This window comes from Patiria miniata, unplaced genomic scaffold (genome assembly GCF_015706575.1).
Source record: "Patiria miniata isolate m_02_andy unplaced genomic scaffold, ASM1570657v1 HiC_scaffold_4, whole genome shotgun sequence".
Classification (NCBI taxonomy): domain Eukaryota; kingdom Metazoa; phylum Echinodermata; class Asteroidea; order Valvatida; family Asterinidae; genus Patiria; species Patiria miniata.
The window spans coordinates 7933264-7951057 of NW_024037071.1; the positions used below are offsets into that span (position 1 = coordinate 7933264).

General features: G+C 40.4%; 1 protein-coding gene across 1 annotated transcript in view; it reads right to left on the reverse strand.

The window, feature by feature from the left end:
• LOC119739779 (glypican-5-like) overlaps positions 1-17794 on the reverse strand; it is a 41551-nt gene that overhangs the window by 13065 nt on the left and 10692 nt on the right. Inside the window, exons 3-5 of the mRNA XM_038214849.1 lie at positions 4319-4461; positions 3222-3773; positions 2676-2932 (exon numbers count right to left, since the gene is read on the reverse strand). Of these exons, the coding sequence (XP_038070777.1) occupies positions 2676-2932; positions 3222-3773; positions 4319-4461 (952 nt within the window). The remainder of the gene's footprint in view (positions 1-2675; positions 2933-3221; positions 3774-4318; positions 4462-17794) is intronic.

Consider the following 17794-nt stretch of genomic DNA (forward strand, 5'->3'; position numbering starts at 1 on the left):
CAACAAATATCTGCAAGTTCCAAAATAAACCAAGCCAGTTCAAAAGTAAATATCTTTATGGCGTGAGGAAACATTTACGAGCTTGGATGTGCTGGACTTGTCAGCACATTTTTCTTTATTACCCCACAATTCTATTCCTTAAATGCAATCGAAACATCTAAGGTAGACTTTGGACGAGAAATCCTATACGTTTGGTTTTTTTTGATAGAGGGGAGAAAATTCTTCAGAAAGTTCTTGATGAAGTGAGAAATGCTTTGTGAGCATCACTCATCGCTGCAAAGTATGGATGTGATAATGGCTCTGACTTTTGATTCAGAGGGTGTCCCAAATGTGTGATGTATTGCTGGCTGGATAGAGGTTAATGCCCAACTAGGGATTATTGAGTTTGAATCGGGCCAAGGGCTGCCTCACAGTCTTGTGAGTGTGATACACAGAATCTGCAAAATGTTTCTGTCGGTCCTCCCTAGAAAACCCATCGGTGCTAGATGCATCTTGGTGATGCCAGGAGCAGACATGGTTGAGTAGCAGGTCAACAGTGCATAAAATGGGGCCTCTACGAGATATTCTAGTGCCCTGACATACCGGCATTGATGATGTAAAACTTAATGTGGGGGAAAACGTCTGAAATATGCCACACATGCACTACTTATAGCATGGGAGCGCGCTCTAAAAAGAAAAAGTATGCACAATGTACCGGCAAATAGTTTGCAGATATGAATGTGCCAGTTGTCTGGCTGATCGAAAGAAAAACAGATATTTCAGTTATGAGAGGACGTCACAACAGGGGTTGCAACATGTCTACAGGACCTACCGGTACAGGCTCAAAATTATTTAAGTTAGTTTCACCGTATTAAGTTAGTTCCTTTTTTCTTTTCTTTGACATTTAGTTTATTTTGACTCCTGCCCCTTGGCTCCACCCTGACATTCAGAACCATTTTGATGTTTTCTTTTTTCCGTTGATTCTGTTTTTTTTCCCTGTAAACATCAGCATTCAAGAAAGACGATTAGTCAATATCGGGAGGGCGGATGTCATGAATTCGGTTCAGGAATGTCGTGACATGTTCATGCAATGTTTAGTTACTTTATGGAAAAGGGGAACGCAAGTTTCAACCCTCTTGAGATCTGTGTATACGTACTCTCTTTGTGTGCGCTTTACGAGCAACAAGGACCCTCTTGATAAAAATGTTTACGGAAAATGTAATTGGGTTCAGCAGAGTGCCCATCGTGGGGGTGATAGGACATTGTTGAATTATTGATGGAATGTTGAGAGTACATTACGGGACAAAATCATATCGCTGAAAGGTTTAAATCAAGTTCGTTGTGCTTGACAGAATCAGTTGATTGTGTTCGGCTTTTCGACCAAAAAAACAAAAAAAAGGTCGAGTTTGGTTTCGTTTATATACACGGATGATAGAACATAATATTTTCACTCAAGGTGGGCGTCACATTTTTTGCTTTGGCGACATACATACACACATGTAGAACTTCAGTGACTCACAGATTTTTAATCATTCTCTGCATGTACAAGTAATACGGTATCAATTTTCTAGTTTGTTCATATTTTGTAAATATTTATACTTTAAAAATTTTTAAGTTTCCTTGTTTTTGGTTTTGTTTGTTCCTTTCTTTCTGTCTTTCTGTCGGGAGGGGTTATTCTTTTTTCTTTCTTTCTTTCTTTCTTTGAATTCTTAGCTAAATTCTAGTCATTTTAAACACTTTCAATAAGTCCTTCAATATTTGATGAGACAATTTCAAATAATTGATATGTGATTGAGATAGAACGCAATAAAGCTGACTGAGACATTGTGGGATAAAGGAAAACACACACAGTATTGTCAGTCCTCCAGACATAATTGTCCTTTAGTTTTCCGGCCAGAGCACAAAATGAAAAGATTGTAACACTCATGCATGCTGCTATGTCTGTCACATATTGGATTGGTTGCCACAGTACATACACGCATATGCCCCAGCTATAAATAACACACACACAGAACAGTAAAAAAAAAATGTGTCACTAGACACATCTTTGGAAATGACCTTCCTTTCTTCAAAATTACATCATGCCAGAAGGAATCATTTCACAGGGAGTTTAGTGCTATTAATATATTCAATAATTTGGTCGGTTTACTTTTTAGATGGCTGCAAATGGACTCCACTCTACTTTTTAAGACCTCTCTAGGAGAAAAAACGTTAATCCTCCAGTAATGGTGAACAACAGCTTTTCACTGGGGAAAAGGTACATGTATGGGCAGGGGTTGTTTTGAAGCAGACCCAATGACAATCAGATGGAAATAAATTGTAGTTTTTGAATGGCGATGCACCTTGGGGGGAAAAAGGGGTTGGAAACTTTTGTCAGGATCTGTCTCCCTTTGGGCAAGGCTTGCTCGACAGAGATAAATAGCTCACAAGTATTTACAAATGACTTGGGAAGAGCGGAACATGTACAAATCAAAACAATCTTGTGAGGACTTGTGATGGACTCAACTAAACTGCATTTAAAGCGTAATGCAACCAACTTTAACCGCCTAATAGGGTGTGAAAAAAAAATAATATTAAAATGAGAGGATTCAGGACTGTTGGGGTTAACGAGCTACATTTTAAGAGTTTGGCAAAAAGTTGTCACCCGCATCATTTTGCGATGGATAAAAAAAAAAAAAAAAAGGATTCAGACTTACTCTCCGACCAACTGGCCTGTCCAGCACTCCTCGTCCTGTGTGGAGCCCAGCTCATCCTCACTGCACATCATGGTGGGAAGGTGGTGGTAGACACCCCTGGACCGATCCAGGCTCTCCACAAACTCCAGCAGCCTCTCGTCCAAGGGAACGCTGGGGTTGGGCACCATGGGGAAATCCACGACCGGCGGGTTGGCGGCCGCAAACTCGTTGAAGGGAGAAGGCCGCCCCCTGGCGGGATACCCGCACAGTCTGTGTACCTGATTTTGTTGGTAGAGTGGGAAGATAATGAAAGAGTGCAAGACTGCGCAATACTGTAGGAAATGATGCAACAACTTTAAATGCAGCTTTCTCAGTACTGAGACAATCTTGCCGTGGCAATAACAGTGGGTATAGGGCCCCTTCCAGCTGATTGTGTGAATTACAAAATACAGTCTGAGCCACAAAGAATCTACTGCATTTCAAATGCCTTTGTTCTGATAGTGTTCTTAGCATCAACTTTCTGATCTATGACTGCTTTTTTATTTGTTGTTTATTTTGTTCACGTACCTCATATGTGATATCGCCCTCGTTTTCGTGGGCGTAGTTGACGGCATCATTGAAGAGATACTCCAGGGAGTTCATGGCTTGCTGGAGGTCGTTGTCCTTCATCATGCTGTGCCGGATCAGGTCAATGACGGAGGTGACGTACAGGTTCCAGGGACCGTCCAGGTCCATGAAGTTGGCCAGGCAGCCCCGGACCACGTTCAGGCAGTAGGAGCGGCAGGGCGGGGCATCCAGCTGGCCCTCGCACAGACCACAGTAGTTCATCTCCAGCAGGGACCGGCCACACTTCTTCCCCAGGGCCATGTTGAAGGTGGCGTTCAGGACCTGCCGGCCCTGCTGGATGGCCCGGAGGACGATACGGGAGGTCTCCACAGAGTGGTAGAGGAGGGTAGCCATCTGACGGGGGATGTCGCCAAAGGGCTGGATGATGGCTCGCTTGGCCGAGAGACAGTTGGAGAAGAGGCCGCCCACGCGGCCCGCGGACTTGTCAATCTGGCTGTACAGGAGGGGGAAGAGTTCATCAAAGAAGTTTCTGACACTCCTTTGAATCTTAACCTGGGGGGAAAAAAACAAGAAAAAAACAGAAGCTTTGGTCAATGTTAATTGTTTTTGTTTGTTTTGGGGTTTTTTTTTGGGGGGAGGGGGGGGGGGAGAGAGGGGGAATTTTACTTTCTCAACTATGCCATCATCAACTCAGCGTAACACAGTTTCCAGAGGAGCGCAATTCATGCTCAGAGTCAGGAGTTTCAATGCATCAGCAAACTTTTGCTTTGTCAAATTGTTAATAGAACAGGCTAAAAAAAAACAACCAAAACAGCAATTGCTGGTGACAAGAGGCAATTTAAAAACTGTCTTGTGATGATATTAATCTAAACCACCAAGAATAAACCCATTATTAGTCCCTGTAATACCCCAAATCAAACTGCCTAAATACCAGTACCTCCCTGCACTGAATGGGTTGGGGAATCACCACGGAATAGACACAATGTAATACTAATAAGTAGTGCAGGTGATAATTTCTCAAAATGATAAGTGTGACCAACTGGCCATCAGTAGTCAACTATAACTTCCTTTTTTTGAAGGGGGGGGCGGATGCTCACCTCATTCCCATTTAAATGTTCACTGAGATCTGCGAACAGCTTTCTGACGTCATTGTCCAGATCCAGGGCAATGCCGATGTACATGATGCGGAAGTTCTGTTGGAGCTTTGCCTCGCCATATCTCAGCAGTTCCTCAAACTCCTCTGCAAAGAGAGACACACCAAATATGATTTTACATAAAGCCAATTGTCATTTTCTTTCTAGTGATTAAACAATGATATGACCTTGGAAAAAGTTACATTATAAATACATGATTTTGTTTTAATTTTCTTTGTACAGCAAGGCTCTTTGCAGGAATGGGTGTGGATCCTGCAAAATCCTCCAGCAATCACTGTTAATATGTTGAGACAGAGCCAGTGACTTCCTGGAGCAGTGCGGAGGATTTCAAGTATTATCCAGGCCTAAATCTATGCACGGCTGAGCATAAACAACACAAGGTCCGACCCAAAACCTTAACATGCCGGTAATGCATCCTCCGAAATCAGCCATTCATTTTTGCCATATAGCCTTAATCCTGCACAATCCTCCATTTTGCAAAGAGAAGTTTGGAGGATTTGGGAAGGTTAGGGTTAAATCGCTTAACTTCACTATTTCCTTTCAAATGATTCTGTCAAAAGTAAACATCTATACTGGCAGTTGATGAATTACCATTTGCCTAGACATTACCTTTTGGCTCATAAAAAATGTAGGGCCTATTTATCATTCCAGCGCTTGCTTTCTTTAATCTTATACAATTATGAAAACATAAAAGAAACACAGCCTTAGGGCAGTGACTGACAACCTCAATACCAATCCATTACGGGCACTTCATACAATTATTGGCCAGCAATCTAATTACTTGACCCCATCAGAGAAGTTTTGAAAAAAAAGAAAAAAGAGTACACTCTCTCGTTTTGGGTTTCGCAACCTGGGGCCACCTGCTTGGATACTAAGGGACCCATTATGAAATTACACACAATCACAGCCAGGTGGTAAAGGACGTAAGGTGGTGTTGGATTGGCGTCAATTGGTGTCAGAGGTGCTTAGCTGTTGGTCGCATTACAGGAACCAGACCACAGTTTCAAACTTGAATTACATGCAATCTGTAATCCCAATTGTATTTTATGGTGATTGTACATGTTGGATCGTATTTCGGAATGACCGGAAAGTGGAACTTATAGGCAACTTGAAGCAGTGGCACAGCAGGTTTTAAGTTAGCTACATTGTATAACTTTTGACTGTTAGTAGGCTATTAAACTTAGAAGCAACGATTATAACGTATGGGCTATTACAAACACCACACATTTGTAATGTACATGTACACACACGTGTACACACGTACTGTTCAAAGTTTCAGAAACAAGTGAAATCGGGAACTTAGATTCCAAAATGTAAATGGTTCCAAGGTGAGAAAAAAATGTTGTTGCTCCCCCTCAAATAAATTTGAACAACCTTCAGTTTTAGCCTGATTTCATTGACTCACGGCAGGATATTCCTGCCTCGAAGTGTTTCCTACCGGTACCAAAATGGAACTTCCTTTGGGAAGTCTGATATTGGTCATTCTGTTTATTGCACAGCAGAGAAAGGATGTAGTGTGGGAAGAGGATTCAGATAAAAGACCCATTCTTCAGATAACGGATACTCAATGGGTTTACTGGGTGTAAGGTTCACGCAGTAGGATCACTATACCCGACAAAATTATGCTTGGGACTGATAAATTAACAGAAAGTATGCAACAATCTATATTATAAAGGTTGTTATTTGTACAAAATGTTGTTGATGGTAGTTTTAAAAGGCAATTAAATCTACGGCTCAATTTGTTTTTGTTTGATTGTTGAACGTTTTGTTTTTGGTTTTTGACTTCCTTTTTAACCCAACAGACAAAGACTAGAGTCTAGTTAATTAACAGAAACTTCTCCTCACAGATTGCAAGTTTCCTAAAAGTTAAATTGCCTAAAAGGTTAAATTGCCTTGTCTATACAACTTTAACAATTAAAGAAATGGTTCGCCAATTCCTTTCAAATATTGTTTTCCGGCAGGATGAGTAATTCTCTGCAGCTGGAAAGGAAAGGAGAAATAAAAGCAATCAGCAGTTGCTGGCTTGCTGCAGAATTCCAGCCAAAGGCGCAATACCAGTTTAGACAAGATCCCTTCAAAATTAGAGAAAGACTCAGACACTACACACAAGTGTAGTACCATATTTTGTGCAGTGCCTGGGGCTGATTTCCCAGGTGGGCGACAATAAAAACCCACTTTAAAGAAACAAAACAATATGTTCCTGATTCCACACCACTGCACACAAAATATTCCAGGAGGGTGCATATTGAGTTGCTGATGATATAAATGTCAAATTCCAAACGGTTTCTGGGTTGATGGAGTCATGCTGACAAGCACAGCACTCTAGGGGAAACTGAGAAATGGCAACTTTTTTTTCCTTTTTTTAAAGTGTATTGTCTTACCAAATCATCCTGCAAAAAAACACAAGTTCAAAGTTGCAAGATACAGCTGAGCATGTACTTGTATCAACGGGGAAAAAACCCAAAATTGTCACCACAAATCAAGTCAAGAACAATCTGTTTTAGTGCCAGCACTGAAACAGAAAAACATATGGGCCACAGACTTGCGTCTTCTTGGTCAGTCAGTTTAGCCATGGAGGAATGTTTAGCCTTGCTCTTTTGGCATTCCCAGTGGTGCAAGCTCATAAGATAGGGAACAAAATGTCCTCCTTTGCCCAAATTTCTATAAAAATCAGGACAAGGCTTGCCTGGTATAAAGCAACCGGTAGATCCAATGTCTACATTTTATGTTCAGGACTTAAATTCAACTCAGTTAATCTCATTGGTAGCAAATGTCAGTCAGTGGCTGTTGGTTAGAAGACATTAGGTTGTTCCTTTCCGTCTCGCAAAACGTCACAAAGCAAATAAATGAGCTGCACATACTGTACCAATTATTCACTGGGAAAATGTTTTGCATTTTTATGTAAGCTACAAACAGTATTTTTTCCTGTTCATTTCGTTTTTTAAATCAATTCGGGACAAATGTTTTTCAATCGAAGTCAAGAATGAATGAAGTTGTGTTTAGAGATTCCATCAAAAAAGTCATTTTGGTTGTCCAGCAAGGAATCTTGTGAGTATGAAAAAGCATGCCTAGTGTATCAATGTTATGACTAAATGTCAAAGGTCATGGTGTGAGACAGCAGACCAGTGACCTCATTTGATGCCAGGGCCAGACTGGAGGGGCTGAGGTTGACTAGGGGAGCCACTGATGCCCTGGGGACAAGTCTGCCAAATTAATGTATCCTGCCCTGCCAGGCCCAATCATAATAGACATCCAATGCCAGTGACTTGGAAAAAGAAAAGAAAAACAGGTTGATGGAATGTCCTTTCTTCCTTTGTGGAATGTCTCTTGGTTGTTTTTAACCAGTGGTGGGTGAAAACAATGCAGATAAGGAAATGTCATGTGGCTTTGTCATGAACTGTCAACACTCTTCCCCATTCCAGCATTGCTTGATTATACACCAGGGTTATCTTTTGTAATAATTTTGATATTCATTTGTTTTCCTCATTAATGCTTAATATAATTTCATTTAAACTGATCCTCTGACCTGCTAAGGAGACCGGCTTTGATAGCAATTATTTGCTCACCGGTATCCTACCCATTGTACTGTCTGCCTTAATCGTTAATTTCTTGATACTAGTAGTACCGATATGTACTTTACAATGTGGTGAAATAAATTCATTCATTTGCTCTTTACACATAGACAAACAGTATAATTTCTAGTTGGCTGTCTATGGCCATTTGCTTTGGCTAAAAACTGAAGAAAAAAACCAAACAAACAAACTTATATACATCGGGACAGGCACTTAAGAAACTCCAGAATTTCTTCCCCCAACATTTGCCTTAAAAATAAAAAACCCACCTCATCAGAAGTCCAAACCATGAATTCCTGCACTTTGAAGAGTCAAGAACAGGTAGACTATGAATACAAAGCAACATGCCTCTCCACAGGCAGAGCTTTTTTATTTGCACCAAATCAACGAATAGGCCTACTGTTTGCAGCTCTTTTGAAAAGCCACGGCAGACTAGAAGGATATTAAACTTGCTGAATGCACATTTTTGCTTCAGGGAACAACAAACATGAAAACATTAAACCCAAGTGTGCCAGCACCCACACTGCATCTCATATACTTGAGTAGAGTTTTTATCCTGTGCGAACGGCTGCCAGTGATTTAGGAAGAAATCACGTAGACACATACAGCTCATATACTCCGACTCGCCGCAATTCTGCCGTTGGTCACGCACGGTGGAAAAAGGCACCGCACAGACTGAGCTGGGTGTAAATATAGACTTTAAAGGAGTATGCGCAGGAAAATCACAAATGCGTAATGTAAATTGTACATATTTTCACAACAAAGTGAGGCCCGTTCCTTCTCGTCAGTATGTACGGTGCACTTTTGAAATGAAAACAAAATCTTGTTTCAAACAAAATCCGTCACACCAGTGCATGAATATTCGGAAGAACCTAGACCAGTAAAAAAAAAACTGAACCATGACCCTACAGAATGTCGTAAGTGAAGGATCCTTCAATGTGTACGTGTGATTCTCAGATCTACATGTATTAAGTGGGTTTTTTTTTTTTCAAGCTACTTGAAGCAGTCTTGATTCAAGATTTGACTAACTTAATTATATTTGATCCAATGTTTACTGCAATAGACTCTCAAACTTGGCAGCAGTCCTAAAGACAGGAATCTGCAAGATGTACCAACGGATCAAAGATATGGTATAGAAAGACTGCACAAATAAAGCCTTTATATTCCAGTCCAGATACTGTACAAATTGTAAGTGAACTGCAGGGCTTGTTATGGTCATGCAGGCCTGTATTGAAGGTTGTAGCTCATGATGTGGACTCAGGACTATGCTTGCTCCCAAGTCCAAAGTTAATTTGGAACTGAGCCACACACCAGACAGCCTGCTTGAGATGGTGCAGCAGAAACTCACGACAGAATGTCATCACAGTTCTTTAACAACACCTGCCAAAGCCAGCACCTTTCAATAATCGCCCTCTCTTCATGGTAACGTAAAACTATAAACTGTTTAGAATGTTAGTTTCAGTAGGGATTTCATTGTGAGTGTTTTGTCTTGGTCTGCAGTGGTGGCTGCACCTTGGGCTGTTTTCGCTGGGTCTTTAGCGGGGGATAACATTTCTGTTTTTCCAGCCATGAGCTGGTTTTAATTCCCTCTTCCCATATTTTTTTTTGGTCCGTTTTATTTTGATGGATCTTTAAATAGGGAGGGAATGGTGTGAATTGAAACGTGACAGCTTTTGCTGACTGAATATCATGATGGGAAAGTTGTTGGCAAATGTGCAACCATGGAGGTAGGAAACTACCTCCATGGTGCAACCATCAAAGTAAAGATTGTTTCGTTGTGTCCGTGCAACAAGGTCGTATCTCCTAAAATGGGCCTACGTGAAACGAGAGTTTCAGAATGAGAACATTGACAAAAGGTCGTATCTCACTTAAAATAACCCGGATGTATACAAAGTCAATGGTTATCGAGATACCGGTACGACCTTGTTGTAGGGAGCGTATTTGCGCGAGATACAACTTTGTTGCAGAATGGAGTTACGACCTTGTTGCACTGACACAACGATTTATCCTCCTTTTGTTTGATCAGTCACAGACAGTCAAAAATTCAATTTATGTACCCCTGCCATGCCTTTTACACAGGCTAGTCACCAACAGTCAGATCATCATCTTGTATCTATCTATCTTCATAGGCACTATATCAGTCAAGCAGGTAACTGGTATAGATAGGGTACAGCTGGCTAATTATCAAGCACAGGTACATATCAGGTTCTACATGTATATAACAATCACACTTCACATGGCTCCAGTCAATCCGGCTTTATGAAGGCAGGGAGCACTCAACTGTTCAAAACAGTCACTTGATTTATTTTGACTGCTGGGCTGGCCTTGTTGAAATTGCCAGCCAGAGAGAGAGAGGGCTAAATGGCAAGTTACACGCTTATGACTTGATCTGTCTGGACAATCTAATTCCAAAATCTCAGTATGAACTCTTTTAATATTCATGAATATATATGGCTATCATTAGCCAGGAGATGTACATGTAATGAAAAAAAAACAGTCTGAAATATCTTAAAATATGACCAATGTCACTCAGTCTGCTTTGACTGTTGTGATGGTGAGGGAAAGGTCAAATTTACATCTGATAAGGCAATTGTTGAGAAACATTAGAAATGTATTTTGTGAAAAAAAGATAAGAGAAAAATGTACACACCCACAAAATATTTAACATAACATTCACTGGACAAATTTTCATAACTCTGTCCATGCATTTTGGGAAAGCCATCTATCACACTGTAATTAAATCACAATTTAACTGAAATTTATACACCAAGACACAAACAATCTCATAAAATACCTTAGCGCTAAATCTCACAATAATTGAAAACAGACTTGTCGCCAATTCAACACAGTAACCGCCAAATTACTGATAAGCATACCCCATATGAACCTCATAGCATGCATGGGGATTCTTGAAAGATCAGTGGTGATATTTATGTCACAACCAATCCACTTAAATAACAGCTCAGCAACCAGATCTTTCCGGGAGCACATTGTGAAGTCCTTAGTGCCTTATTACCCAGCACAAAGGTCAGGGAAATTAAATTATTGGCACTTTTGGTGGGTAAAAAGTAAGCACTTTTGCAGATGGATCACTACAGGTACCCTGGCTAACCACAATTGTGTAGATCTGTTTGATTCCCTCAGTAGCAAATAGTTGGCACTATATGGGCATTAAATTATAAATGCTTGGTGTCAGATTGTTCAAATGGATAGGATGTGCCATAACTTTAACACTTAAAACTGTCCAAGACACCTGCCACTTTTGTGTTTCTCAGACAGCTATAAACTACTCACACCCACCAAAACAGGCTCTAAAATTTAAACAGGCAAATTGTTGGAAAGGGTATTTAAGGGCACACAAAATTTTCTTTGAGTTCTCTTTTAATCGAACTCAGGCTGGATCCACTTCAGCTTGAAAATTCCAATAACCAAGTCACTAGTGTTGTGCACGAGTGCCGTTCTTTCACTTTTTGATGTGATCATTAAAGCCAGAGTCCATCATTTGCAGCTATCCAAAAAGTAACTGGCGTAATTATTGTTGAAAAACATACTTGGTTGAAAGATAGTAAGGGGACTAAACTCCCTGTGAAATTATTCTCTCTGGCAAGCTGTCATTTTGAAGAAATCAACGAAAGAAGGCCTTTCCAATGGTGCATCTTAAGAAGCACCATTGGAAATTTCCATTACTAGTTCGTTTTTTTTTATTAGGCGAAACGCGCGCAAGCGTTGACACGACGCACATGCACGCGCAGTTGCTTTAATTCGTCGGATCGGTGCGTGACATCGCGTAGCTGCAGTCAGCTAGTGAGAACGTGTCTCGGACGCTAAATTCAGGCCCAATTCAAAACATGATTCATCAACTTTTGATTTAAAATCGAGATCCTAGAACGTTGTTTTTCTCGAAATATACAGCTGAAGCTGAGCTGAAACTTCATCAGGTTAGCTGTTTAGCACACTTCTTTAGATTTTGAGCACTTTTGTTGCTTCAAATGAACAAAATGCACAAATTACAAATGATGGACTATACCTTTAAGCACAGTCGATGGTACAGTATCTGAATGCCTGACTATACAAAGATGTGCTTTTTAAAATATAAAATCCTTGTTTCCCCATTAAAAGCTCAGGTCGTCAAAAACTCGTTTTGGCAGGACTGTCATGCCAGAGAAAGCCCAGTGTCGCCACGGATAGACATGGTTGAAATTCCATTGTCAAAAAGCCTACCAATGTAAATTCATCACAGCTTCAAAAATGGGGAGTAAATTGGATAGATTTGGGATCTTTTGTGGATTGCCTTTGAGCAGCCTGCTTTACCCGCCAATTCAAATTCGTTCTTTTCTTCTTCTGTTTTTTTTTTTTTGGAAGAAGGGCAAGCTCGTCCATTTGACTTTAGGTTCCACTCCATCAGTCTAGCGTGCCGCGTCCAAATGTAGAAATTCAATAGCCAGGGTGGGCACAACTGGCCTTTTATATACCCAATCTCAAAAGAGGGGCCCAAGCTTGCCTTTTTGGAGAGTTATGAATAGAAACTGAAACTTGTTATCAATGTTTTGTTTGTAACGGTCCGACAAAAAAGCCTTTTTAATCACCAGTGTGTGGTTCAATGGATGTTAAGTTTTCAAGATTTTCAGACTTGTTTTTGGTGTCCCAGTCTTGAAAAGGATCTAGTAAAAACAGTTGGGGTTTGCTAAAAGCAATTTTCTTTTGTTTTTGATGCACAAATTCCACTTTTCGAGAAAATGCACCAGGTGCCATGATTTCAGAGGATGCTTGAGACTATTATAACTGTATTCAGTTACAGTCTAGCAAGGTACCGGCATTTCATATTAATTTGGTAGTTTTGGATTTTGATGTTTGCCCTATAAACTTGAATTCAAGTCAAGTAAATTGTTTCCAACCGCAGAGCTTTTAACATTCCACAAGAGTGAATAACCTCCCTTTCATATATTGTGTACATGTATGTACCAGTCAATATCTAAAGAGGCGGTATACTGACATGTCATTTATTACTTTTTTGTGGTTGCCAATTCTCTGTAGACGTTCCCTTGTCATTATATTCCGCTCCATGACTGAAGTTTTAGGCAAAGGGACCAGGTTTGTGTTTTGGTTGGGTAAAAAGGGGAAGAAAATATATAGTGGGTCGGTTGTCAAATGCTGGAGGCTGTGTGTATTCACACCATGTCTCTGTTGGGTAAGTTGGACAAGGCTTTGTCCCACCCCCTTCAGGCATTCCTCCCCTCCCGCTCTCCAATTAAACATACATCACTGCACTGTGCCAATGAATCGCCCAGACCTGACGAAAAATTAGCCCTAATATTGCACCTAACAGCCCTGTAAAAAGTAAGTCCTTATGGGTTCCTTTACAGTTTTCCTCAGCTGCAAAGCAACAAAAAAGATTGATGGGCGTGTCCTTGCTCTACAATGCCAGCTACCCAGCGGCCACTGCTGCTTAATCTTGTGCATATACCCAGAAACTGAATGCAAGACTCAACTGGCTGAAAGGCCTCTCCGACACCACCTTTTGAGTACGGTCCTAGCACTCCCACAGAAAACCCCTCCTCTTCATATCATATAGTGTTGGGATTAGCAATCCGGGCCCCGAGCTATTGCGCAAAAAAGTTGGGGCAGTGAACCCGGGCAGCACCATTCAACGGCTACTCCCGGCCTGCGCTGATTGTCAGGCGGACAATAGAGGCGCGCTGGTACAAACCGGGTCTGATGAGCTGTGTTGACCCATGGAGAGCGGCAAAGAAGAAAAAAAGTCGGCGGCCAGGTTATCTTTAATGGGTTCTCATTCTGTCTTGTCCTTTTCACCCAAAACCTGCAACATTCCAGCGATTGAGTGCCCAGGAGGCCCCTACGCGCTCGCATGCATGACAATGGCCGGCAATGGTTATTTAACTTCTTAACGGGAACCGGCCTCACAATTGCCGGATCTTCTACAGTTAATTAGAGGCTGGTGATATCCATTAAAAAGACTTGTTAAGTGATCGGCCCCGCCGACCAAATGAACCGTAGGCATTTAGAAATACTTACTTCTCATTAAAGTTGGCTGGACTCGGGTGCAGGATCACACACCCGACTATCTGTGCACATCTACTCAAAGAGCTTTTTTGCTGGCTTGCCACTAACTTTTTAAATTTGTTTTTCAAACATTACAGTACCCTTAAGTGTTAAGATTGTGGTTCTAAAACTTGCGAAAACACATGCACATACCGGTACATGTTCTTACACGTAATCTCTTAATTAAATCAAACGCCGGATAGACAGACAATGGCACTTGAATCTTTCTTGAAAGGTCATATCTATAGCCAAATGCTTCACGTTTTGTCCCCAAAAGACAGGCTATTTTAAGAGCATGTCTTTCCATTCCACTCACGTACTATGCATGCTCTAAAGTATTTATTCATAGACACTGTCTGTTCACACAATTTGTTCACTGCATGTTAAATTTACATTCAGATGTAATTTTTGGTGCTCACTTTAAAAAGGAAGAAAAATTAAGTGGTTCGCGTGACCCAAAATTTACATTTCTTGTGGCCGCAAGTGGAATATAATGGGTCCTTTCAAAAAAATTGGGAGGCCCAACCAATCAATTTGTTTGGATTGCTCTAACCGCCCGAGCTTTGAAGCTTCAGGGCATTGGATATAATCCTCACCTAAATGCCTCGTAATCTTCAAAAAAAATCACCCTTTTGTATGGAATATGGGGGAGAGAAATAACGGAAGTAAGAATGCATGGATAATGCGGCATTTTACAACATTTCATAACTGTGAGAAATAAGTTTTTTACATGTTTTTCCTTTTTCGTTTCGTGAATGAGTGCTGGGTTTAAAGACCAACAACCTACATTCTGTAGTTTTCAAGTACCATAAAAGTTTGTTATAAAATATAATAACTGAATATCATTTTCAGAAATATTTTCTAACTAATGTTCAAATAATCCATATCAGGCGTATTGCACGTTAAATGTCATTATTTAAGTTTGTGCGGTGCTTTTTGGTGTTATCAATATCATAGTTCAGCTGACACCGATCATAAAGATGTGGCGTAAAGTGAAATACAATGTATGCTTGTTCTACTTAACTTCAAACTTAATTAAGGCCAGTTCATAAATCACGTGAATGCAAATTGCGAAGCAAATCTGACGCCAGGAACGTTCGCTGCGAAATTCGCTGGAGATGATGTGTTCCAAATTGCGAATTCACAGAGCAAAGACTTGCCTCGACGTCACAAATTTGAACCGCCCTTATCATGCCTGATCTGTTTCACCTACACAGCATGCACCAACATGTGGATCACTGATTTTAATCCTAAACATACTATGCATAGCTGACATATTCAGGCATGCAACTGTACATTCACAAAAAAGAGGAAATTCCAAAATTCAGAAGACTTTGTACAGTGTTTTTCTATTTTGAATGACAGAAATGGGAATAAAAAAAGAGGAAATCAGCTGATCCGAGGAAAAGTTGCATGCCTGCATATTGGAGAGCAGAACTACACGAAAGGACAATCTGACTTTCTGTAAACTGACTAACAAATCTGTCCAGCAAAATTTACACTTGTACCATCCAGCCAAGTAACCAATACAATCTCAATTTCAATGTGTTTTCCTCAAGTGTACAATTTGTAGTCCACACCCATGCAGCCACCTCCGCTGCCTACTTGCATTTTTCCCCAACACCTGAAACCATAGACCCACTCACAATTGCCAAGCTGCATATCACAGAGCCGCTCAAGCAAAAGATTATTGCATACACCTGAAAATGACCTCTGCCAGACTGGGCCACACAATGGACAATTGTCCAGAGTGTGGGGGAATGCACACTGGGAAAATGCCAAAGCTTGTTGACTTTAGGATTTGAAATCAATGCTCAATGGTATTAACAAGGGCATCTTGGCGGCTTGTGGAATTTTGCTTCGAATTACCACAACTTTTGGTTTTGGCACGCCACAATTTTTTTCCTGGTTATGAAAGTGACAAGATATTGGTAGGAATAAAATGGATAACGATTAAGGGAAAAGAGTGAATGTTTGTTCAAGTGATCAATAATTTCTGCTGAAATTGTTGTATTTTTATCCAATGCGTCATTTTTCGAATGGAGTCCCAACAGCTCACAAATTACATGCAATTTTATAGGAAATGAATCTACCCATATTTCTTTCACATTCAACCTTTAGGCCAACCGGTAACATACATGTCGGGTCAAACATGTGCCTAGACTTGCTGAACACTTGAATAAAATGGTAAGTCTTTCTAAGTGCTGATCAAACATTTTGATCCCAAACAACCAATTGTTGTGAACTGACAAAGGCTCTGCCTCTTTATCAGAATGTCCTGCATATTTGCACAGCAAATCATGCCCATTTATCAGCATGTGTGCGAAGTACACAAATGTTCCAGACAAGTTCTCCAACGTTATTGTCACGCAATGAAAGGACCAAAGTGTCAAGCAAACACTGAAACTTTCATTTTGTCGACCGTGAAATGGCCTCTATTTTAAAGCTTTCAATTGTCAGTCTTGAAACAAAAGGAGTCTGCATTCCATGACCTTTTACTCAAACCCCCACAACTTTTTAATCATGGACAAAAACCCATCAAAACACTCAAGCTTGACCCTGGCTGCAATTTGGGAAATAATTTACGACCAACAGTTGGTCACCTCAACCACTTTTTTTTTTTGATGGGGTCAGCACTGCCATAATAATACTGCCATTCCATTCCTACTTTTCCAGCTTCTGTTGTGTGTTACTTGGCCTGGTGATAATGGCAAAAACCTGTTGGCAAGGCTCAGCCATTGTGTACAGAATCATAAATAATTTTCCCCTCAAAAAGGTGACTGAGGACAGGTATTCTTTTCAACGGGCTTATAATTTCTGAGTCAAAGCAATGGAGATTTAGGTCAAAGTGCTGAAAGAGGTTATAGCACCACTCTTTTTTAATATGGGTTATTACCTGGGTGCAAAGTAATTTACCAATTTATTAAGAGAGGAAACCCAAGAATTATATGCAGGTCTCTAATTAAGTGTCATGCAGGAATGAAAAATATAAACTTGAACTTCAGTTGGAAATAAAAGTTCAACCAAAAAGACATGAGGCAGAATTCGGTAACAAAGGTACACTTTTAACATCACTTCAATTAAGCTGTATACATCACTTAGAATATCAGGAAAAAATCACATGGCCCTCAATTAATCTGGCACAACTACAAAATAGGGCCTACAGGATAGAAATTTATGAAGCTTAACCTACTTTTCCAATACAAAACAAACATAACTCACAAACTCCTTCCTTCACCCACTCTTGTAAGCACACCTCATAATTGCACCTACACAGACCACTTCAATTTGCAGATGAGCAAGACCAGAAGTGTTTCAAGCGGTTTGTTTTGAGGTTTTGGTTAATTTATTCAGTGGATTATCAACCAGATTGGTTGGGTTCTATACAAATATGGATGTTGACTGCAAGCAAATAAAGATGAGTTTGCACACAGTTCAGTCAGCCTGGGCTGTGTTGTTTGAACATCAATTTGAACATCAATGTAGATCGAGCAAAAGAGTATGTGACAATATATAAACGGCAACTAAAGTAAGATTTGAGGCTTTGCATGGTGGCGATACTAATGAATGAAAGGTTTGTGGAAACACCATGTGGGAATAATTTCTCTTAGTTTGAGGGTCCATACAGTTTTGCATGCTATACAAGTGACTCTGCTAATTTGGTAAAATGCACCTGCTAAAGTGATCAGTTTTTCAATTTTTTGTATGCTACACAAAATTACACTCTTTCCATGATTTTCACTGTTGGCCCATAAATTAAAAAACAACTTTCCAAAGATAACAAGAT